Source organism: Scardinius erythrophthalmus (genome assembly GCF_964197995.2).
Source record: "Scardinius erythrophthalmus genome assembly, chromosome: 1".
NCBI lineage: Eukaryota > Metazoa > Chordata > Actinopteri > Cypriniformes > Leuciscidae > Scardinius > Scardinius erythrophthalmus.
In genome coordinates this window covers 52948447-52957465 of record NC_138221.1, presented here as the reverse complement: position 1 = coordinate 52957465, position 9019 = coordinate 52948447, and the positions used below count along the sequence as shown (strand labels likewise).

At 39.1% G+C, this 9019-nt stretch overlaps 1 protein-coding gene across 2 annotated transcripts in view; it reads right to left on the bottom strand.

Annotated features, from left to right (window-relative positions):
- Window positions 1-1620: 1620 nt before the first annotated feature.
- wnk4b (WNK lysine deficient protein kinase 4b) overlaps window positions 1621-9019 on the bottom strand; it is a 71367-nt gene continuing 63968 nt past the window's right edge. The window contains exons 15-20 of one of the 2 annotated variants that reach the window (XM_081369042.1): window positions 7502-8370; window positions 6627-6732; window positions 5413-5977; window positions 4334-4548; window positions 3518-3612; window positions 1621-3371 (exon numbers count right to left, since the gene is read on the bottom strand). In XM_081369042.1, coding sequence (XP_081225168.1) covers window positions 3369-3371; window positions 3518-3612; window positions 4334-4548; window positions 5413-5977; window positions 6627-6732; window positions 7502-8370 — 1853 coding nt within the window. In that variant the 3' untranslated portion in view covers window positions 1621-3368. The remainder of the gene's footprint in view (window positions 3372-3517; window positions 3613-4333; window positions 4549-5412; window positions 5978-6626; window positions 6733-7501; window positions 8371-9019) is intronic. The other variant, XM_081369043.1, reaches the window with a different exon arrangement.

The following is a 9019-nucleotide window of genomic DNA, read 5'->3' as shown; positions in this document are numbered from 1 at the left end:
GCTAGCTAACGTTAGCTAGATGTAATGAGCACCAAATACCTATAAATATGACTTAAATGACTTATAATAAATAAGTATACAAAGACACAATTACTGATATGAAAGTTATGTAATAATACATACCCAACACAGAAAGATCACCTCAAACAGAAAGATCATCTCAGTTTTCTTGAGCTGTAGTATTGTTTACCTCAGATCTCCATTGTGACCATTGAGCACTGTTAAGCACTTTATCCAACAAAAACAGATGTGCGGTGGCACCCCTAAATCATCATGTACTGGACAAATATTTTGCATGTGTTGTTTCTACATATATTGGAACATTTTTAGCACCCAGCCATATCAAAATTCAAGAATTGTGTTTTTTGATGCACCCTAATGGATACTCAACGGATACCCGTTGACTTGCCAAAAGGGGTTGTGAACACGATCACACAGTCTAGAGCTCCCTCTACGAGACGGCTCAACGCGTCTAAATGGTCTGTGTTTAATAAATGGTGCACCGTCAAAAGTTTAGACCCACAAACTGGGGTTTCGTGGGTGCTTTGGTTCCTTCAAGAGCTGCTGGACATGGGCAGGTCCCCCTCCACGCTCAAAATGTATGTGAAGCCCTTCCTTATATACACTAAGCCACTCCCCTTTTGGCGGGCTGTGACGCGGCATCATTGGCCGTGACGTCACGCCAGGCTAAGTGGTAGGCTGCTGCAGTTGCCGCAGAGCAGCCAATGAGCACACTAGATAGCCTGCTCTAGGTCTTCATGCTGCTGTACTGCGTTGACAATATTATAAAAATTAAGGATAATTTTTTGGCTTCATATCTCGAGAAAAGATGACTTTACCCGTAGCGTAAGCAACTTACGCAATACTCGTTCCCTCTTCTAGAGAAAACCGAGGTTACATTAGGTAACCAAGTATGATTTCACGAGTTCACACATACAAAAAAGTCAGAGAGAATAAATGCATATTTGGCGTGCTGTCCGAGGAGAGGGCTCCGGGATCGGTATTCGGCCCGAACCCAAAGTACTCCCCCCGTATTCCAGGCTGTGGAAGAACAGGCCAAGAGTGAGTGAGGGATGCTGAAAACTGTCAAGGAATGTTAGGTGAGTTGACAGAGTGAATAAATGTATGCTTCCTCTCATGCTGATAGGGTAGACATGGTAATTGTTTGATGACAAGTTGATTGGATTGATTATTTGTACGTGCTCCTCCCGAACTTTGTTTATGAAACATCATGTGTAGATTCCGCCATCGCGTCTGTTATAGAAGATATCGACAGCGCATTAATTTTAAAAGAGGAACAGAGAACCGCGATCAAGGCATTTGTCGATCGGAAACATGAATGAAAAACATACGTCACTTACTCCGTTGCTCTGATTGGTTGTAGGTCTATCCAATTGAGTGCAGAGGCATTTTCCTTCCTGATTCGGTTGAAATGCCCCATAATCACAGCCCAACGACGTCAGGCTAGCAAATACCCTTTAAACTGTACTTTTTAACTATGTTGTTATGCTGATGATAAGATAATTTAATTTTTAACTTTGAAACATGTTTTAAGAAATTGGAAAAGTATGCATTGGAATAGGAAAAGTATGCAAAAATATGCATTTCTACTAGTGATCTGACCTTTGGACCCCAGTTTATATGACACGTTCATAAAGTTTTAATCTCAGGAAACATTTGGTTGTTTGTGAATCATTATTTGTTTGTACATTTACAACAATCATGTTTCATACAGGAATCAGAGTAATAAAAAAAGAGGCACAATCTGCATGGCAGTACAACATTTTTTTCCACATAATATAATACAGCTTTTCTCTTTATCTAAATATATCTATATAAATCTTCTCTTGCTATGCAGTAGAACACACCTGCTGTCCCATCAAACGCAGACACTTTAAGGCAACAATTGTTCAAACTTCACAGTTTCTCAGTTATCAATAGTTTCTGTTTGTCTTCAAACTAATATATTAGCATAAAATCGCTGCATGGGCAGTGAAATATAATCCTAGACATGCTGCAATTCATACATGTCCTACACAGATCATATACTGGCAAATGCCTTGCAGAAAAGTGTGATGTGTCAGTTGTTTGCTTATATTTCTTCTTTCAATTATGAAAACATGAGTTAACATCTTCATTTCACACTCTATTAATTATTAAGATATGCATAACAAAAGGAAAATCATTAAGACAGAAGAGTTTCAAAGCAAATTCACTATATGATGGGTTTTAATATTGGGAGGAATTAAATTCTTAATCGGAACCAACTAAAATTTAAACTAAATGTATAATTACAAGTTATAATTTAGAAAACAAATGTCAGTATGGGTATTCAATGAACTGCAACGGTGATTGTCCAATATGTTCTCTAAAATTTGGATTTAGCTACTTTGGTTAGATTGATACCATCCAGAAATCCATTTCTTGCACTTTTGTGCATGATCTAAATGAGATTTGATTGACAAGCACATTAAAAATGCTTTTATATCCTCATTTAAATATTACAATGTTTTCAGAACTAAGTGGTTCCAGCTCTAAATATAGATAAAACGCTTGCATTCTGCATTGTTGTTTTATAATGTGGATCCACTAATCTTAGAGAAATTTGAGGCATCAGAGTTCTCTATCAAAAAAGAGAAATAAATTCATTGTCAATACTGCGAGTTATGGAATTAAAAAAAACTATTTTGTGCAATTGGTGTGTGTGCAAAATATTTCAGCAACAAAGTCACATTTGAACTGTAATCCATGATGAAAGTTTTTACAATTTGTCAAATATATACATGATACTGTTTTATGTAAAAGCAAACCTACAGTAAAGCCTAAAAGTTCTTATAAGGACTGCATGCATTCAATCGCATCGCATTTTTACAAAAGAAAAAAAGTTCAATTGTTTACAGAACCGATTCGTTCAGGTATTTATGACTGACTGGGAGTTTGAAAATAAATATGAACTGACTAGCTGAGCTATAATTAATGCAATATGGACAAAATTATAAAGAAAAGAGCAACCACATGGACTGCCTAATAAATGGAAAAACATTTGCAATTCATACATTTGACCACCGGGGATGCTATAGCTGAAATTGAGTGGGCATTTCTCCATAAATCTGTGCTGAGATCAGCAACTTTGAATCTTTAAAAACGTTTCAAAAATAAAGTCTGTGCTTACAAATGCCCTGTCTCTTCAGAAAGGTAAGCAAACACCAAGCAGAGGTATAAATATTCACATCACAGCCTTTGAAGAACACACACTTGATACTACAAACGTGCTCACGCACATTGGCAGTTGCATGAGGAAGCAATGTTGTCACTTCAGTCCATAAGGAAAGCAGGATAGGGGCCAAAGAGCTCCTTTGCAAAGGAAATCACTGTTGGAAAGATAAAAAAGGAAGGTCAGTGCATCTAAAGTGAGAATTCCATTAGAGGGGGTAAAGAACAAACAAACAAAAAAAGATACAGAAGGTGCAGAAAAGTAATAATCAATGAAAGCAAATAGGTCTGTGGATACACTCACAATTCTGGCGTAATCAGTGGCAAAGGTCACTCCTTTACTGGTCCTCTCCTGTGAACCACTGCTGCTGCCGCTCACTGAGTTCTTCCGTATGATACCTGAAGTGTGTTTGAGGAAATTACAATGGCACATGTATGAGTTACTGCCATATATGCCTTCATCTATAACCAATGAATGGCTATTATAATAAATATATATTACTTTGCATTCGTGTGAGTCTGAAACAGACATGCACATTTCAAAGTAACCTTAATAAAGGTCATTGTATTTTTCCAAGTATCATTAAGTGCACACATCACTCTGACATGCTCTTAAAGGGAAAATGTTATTTAAGAGATGCACTTAACGGGTTAAATCTTCAGGCCATAATCTATCGTTACCCATTTAAGTCACAGCTAGACGATGAACTTAATTTAGAAATTTTGAATGTCCAGTATATGTCAAGTATCAGCCAATAAACATCCAATGTCTGCTGATGCCAAATAATAAAAAGTTTATTGATAATATCGCAGCTGTCGGCTGATTATTAATATGGTGCGGATATTTTGTACACCCCAAATGCCAAAGAAATATTTATTCAAAATGTAACCTCTGACACAACTATTCTTTTCAGTTGACATCATCGAGCCCTCTTATTTTTCAACCTCATCAACAACTTGACTTCATTTTGGAATGTAGCGCCCACTTTTCATGATCCAATCAATTCCCCATGGGAACAATTAAGTTCAGTTTTACATTATTAAAGGATAAATAGGTTATGAATGCAGTTCCATGTTGAAATGTGGTTTAAAGCAATAAAAAAAATATTTGTAACTTCACCTATAGTACCTGTAGGTGGCAGTATGTCCAGTCTTTGCAGGCTATTTCGGCGAGAGGTGGGGTACCCTCCGCTCTTAGACAGGCGGCGCTGGCGACTGGACAACATGGCTGCTGGGGACACGATTCCCGGAGGGGGCACTTTACCCATCCGTTTGTAGAGCTCCTCAATCTCTAACTTTTGAGAGGTTTGGAGAGCCTGCACCTCTGCCACATGTCTGAGAAAGAGGGGGAAGGAGAGAGAAATGATGAGGAACGGGATAAGAAGACAACATTCTCAAGGCAGTGCTTTTTAAACTTTATCACGCAATCAGTTAATTCACAGATGATTAATGAGTCCATGAATTGAATTATTTGAATAATTATTTAAAATAAACATTTTACTAATTTAGGTTTAGATTGCTGATAACCTAGTACATCTCATCCACCAATATATCATAGGATATGGAAATAGTTTTTCTGAATTCCTGTATTTTTGCATATTTTTACACTGTATGTCATCAGATATTTAACCAAAATAATATAACTGATGCAAAAACAATGAACTGTTATGCATTTATAGGATTTACACACACAAAAAATTCTTTAGTTCTAAATTTATTCTTAGTTCTTCAATGATGGCAAGGCGTTCAGGTCCTGATGCAGCAAAACATCTCCATACCATCAAACTACCACCAAAATGCTTGTTGGTATGAGGTTCTTCATATGAAATGCAGGGTTTGGTTTTTGCCAAACATAGCAAGGCCCATGTGTACAAAAAAGACCCACTTTTGATTCATTTGTCAATAAAACAAAGCAAAGACTTTTTCCACACCTGCAGATGGCATAATTGAAAACCTTTCACAGCACTGAACACGCTTGGACACGTTCAAAAATTGATTAAAATGATTTGGGATTAAACCTATAAAGGACAATGATTATTAGATTATTAGAAATTCTAAATTATTAAGAGTTTGCTGTTTAACAGGTTTTACATCATGCTGAGGCACACTGTTGGAGTTTGATTAAACTCTTCATAATGTATAATGACCTGAGGGATTGTTAAATAGCCACAAGCAACCCACGAAACACTATAGGCTCACCTCTCTCTGAGTTCCTGTAGCTCCTCATACATTCCCTCGTCTTCACTCTCTGTCTCGTCGCTGCTGGCGTATGATGTGCTGCGCGTGTAGCTCATCCAAGGCTGATTTAGATTGAACTGAGGGCTCCCTGCTGAACTGTCCAGCAAACTCACACTTATCTTCCTCCGCCTCCTTTCTGTCTCCTCCTCCACCTCCTCCTCTTCTTCACCTCCACGCCCCTCGCCTGGTTCTACAACTTTTCTGTCCGGGGTTTTAGTTTCTCCAGTCCACAAGGGGGCACTCTCTGAGCTGCACAAAGTGTCACTAGGCCGTTTGGTAAGTGGTGGTGATTCATTCAGAGAGCTGAGACTGCTTTCGGATTCCGCCTGTACGTCTGTGCTGCTGTCTGATTGGCTGTTGTGTGCAGGGGGCGTGGTTTGGGGAACTTTTATAGGACATGTTTGAGTCGGCATAGATGTTGGCGAAGCTGTAGGGGTGGGAGTTTGCGTCGGGCTGAGAGTTGGAATGGGAATCTCCTTGCTTGGACTGACTTGGAACCGTCCCACTGTGACAATAGACTTTTTCTCTGAAAACAAGGAGACAAGGATATTTTTTAATTACAGTATGGACAGTGAACATGTTATAACAGAAAGACAATCAAAAACTAGATTTTTACATTTTCTAATCGCAATGTGAGTGGTAATAAGGGGTATAAAACTTATCAAAACTAAGTGAACAATGTGCTAAGTATGCAGTGAGCTCTTACAGTCAATAGGTGGCAGCTGTGTGTTTTCATTTTAGCCACTGGCAACACAATTTGACATTTTAGGAATTGGAGTTGACAAGACATGGAAATAAACCTGAGCAGAATATTGCAACAAAACCAACATTTTTGTATGGCATTCACAATCATCATTCTATCACAACCATATGATAATTCCTGTCAGATATTTTGCTAGAGGTGTTACAGGGCATGTTTATTTTTAGAAAGTCAGCAAAAACCTTACCTTTAGAGAGGACTACTGCTCAAAGTTTTGGGTCTAAGATTTTTTTTTTAATGTTTTTTAAATAAGTCTATTATGCTCACCAAGCATGCATTTGTTTGATAGAAAATACAGAAAAAAAAAGACAACTTCTGTCTTTGTGTACATGGAACCTAGGGTGTGAACTTATTTAAGGGTGTGTGTGTGTGTGTGTGTGTGTGTGTGTTTCACAAATGGAAGATTGCCACTCACCTTCAGATATAGGCGAGAGTCTGGATTTGGCTGCAATGGTATTTGTTTCAGACACTGCCAGAGATATGGATAAAGTGGGGGAGGACTTTGGGACAGGCGAGGACACCTTTTAAAACAAGTTGAAAAACATTAATAAAAGTGTCAACCCCAGAAGTCCTTCTACAGGTGCTTTAAGACATACAGTATAATAACAGACAACACCCATGTCAAATAATTTTCATGCTCAGAACAGGTTTGTCTGAGTATGCTAACAAAGATGACAGAGAGCAATGTTTCACTTAAGAGTACACCATCATATGTATATTGACAGAAACACTAAAAAGAACTTATTGTGTCTTGTGTCTTTGTTTAAATGTTACACATCAGTAGAAGAACAGGTTTGGCTTTAGATGACTTTTAAGTGATAGTTCACCCCCAAAAAATGAACTTTTTACATTGTTTCTCACCATCATGTTGTTTCAAACTTGAAAGACTTGAGTGGAACACAAATGGAAAATGTCTTTCTCTATTACAGAATGTTCAAAATAATTTACCTAAATATATTCCATATGGCTACATTCCAATTGTTCTGAAGACATACAATAGTTTTGTTTAAGAAACAGATCGATATTTAAGTTGTTTTATATTGATTAGAACTTGGCTCATTAAAAACATCAATAACATCTCGTAATGAGTCTGTTAACTGAACGTGATGATCTAAGTTTGAATATTTGTGAGCAGATGGAAGATTCTGCAATATTTTTCCTTTTGTGTTCCATAGAAGAAGAAAAAATCATACAGGTTTGGCATGTTCGATAATGCCTCAGAAGTTTCATTTTTGTCTGAACTATCCGTTTATGAAAAAGTTGTTTGTGTATGTTATTTCAAACACTCACAGTGTTTTGTGGGCTGGTAGATGTGGAGGATGCTGGTGAGCTTGTGCTTGATGGGGTGCGGGTGCTTGATGCTGAACTGTCTGTCCGCTCTCTGAGCTGTCCTATGAGATTAGACTGGCTTTCCACAAGTGGGCTACTTCTGGACACTGGAGAAGAGCTTGAGTTTGTGGGAATTGTCTGTTTAATCTCAGGAGTCGTGCATGTTCTTGGCTCCCCAAGTGAGACTACTGGTATTTGGCTCCCTTCTTGAGGTTCAGGAACTGGTGCCGGAATCTGCGTATGAGCATCAGGGTATTGGTACATATCCATATACTGTCCGCTCATTACCCCTTGGTGGTATGGAGCATCGGTATTGCTCATGCTTGCATGCTGAGCTGGATACATGGGGCCATACCCTGGTTGAGGGGTCATTTGCGGATGAAAACCTTGAGGGATGGATCCAGCGGGTATAATGGACTGTGCAAAGTTCATAGCTAGAGAAAGAACATTGGCTAGGGAAATAAAGGGCTGCTGGGATGGCGATGGCCACATGCCTGCAGGTTGCGAACCAGGTGGAGGGGCAACTGGAAGCGGCAGATTGTTGGTTTCTGCTTGAGGAGCCATCTCATACTGCTGAACTGGTGAAACAACAGAAGAGGACGAAGAGGAGGAGGAGAAGTTTGGGTTGCTGGGGACACGGGTGAGTGGACTTGGGTTGAGGGAGGCGTGATCCATTTGGTAGGGGTAGGCGAAGTGGGTGTTCTGAACGTAAGGTGGTTTGGTGAACTGAGGGGGCATGGCAGACATCTGATTTGGCAGATAGGACAGAACATCAGGGTGTGAGTACTGTGAGTAGTTGGGCACAGAAGACTGATAGGTCTGTGAAGAACCTGAAGGAAACAAAAATAGACAGAGAAAAACTGGGTTAAGCTCTATATACATAGTAGCAATCAAATCGTTCTTTGTTGCCAAGTCGTTGTAGTGTTCATTGCTAGGAGGGTTTCCTGCCTCTTCTCAACAAGCCATGACCTTTTATCCATTATGCCTTTACTCCAGGTTGCTCTACAAGGATTGTCCCAGGAGTAAATGTACTGGGGACCATTCACACAGAAGGCTGGCAGTGGAATGGGGCAAAAAAGTCTCAAAGTCTTGAGATACGTTTTGTAAAAGTCGAACAAGTTTCAGCCGCGTTTTTAGAATGCCATTTCATGCACGAGACGCTGAAAAAGACACGAGATCCAAGCGCAATGGTCAAACACATCTGTCTAGCACATTTACATAGAAAAACAATGGAAAAGTGGCGCAGTGGAATGGAAAAACGTGTTCTGTTAGAACCAGCCCTAAGGGCATTTACAGACCTGTAGACTTTGTTCCAAAACAGAGACTTAAAATGTTACAATGTTGCATTTTCTTCATGGTTCAGATCGCTTTCACAAGGCAACATTTCAAAGTGTACCAAAAAGTGTTTTTGCAAGTCACATGTGAGTAAAACTGTCCTCTCATTAATCAAAGTACACCTGCTTATATTCTGGGATTCCA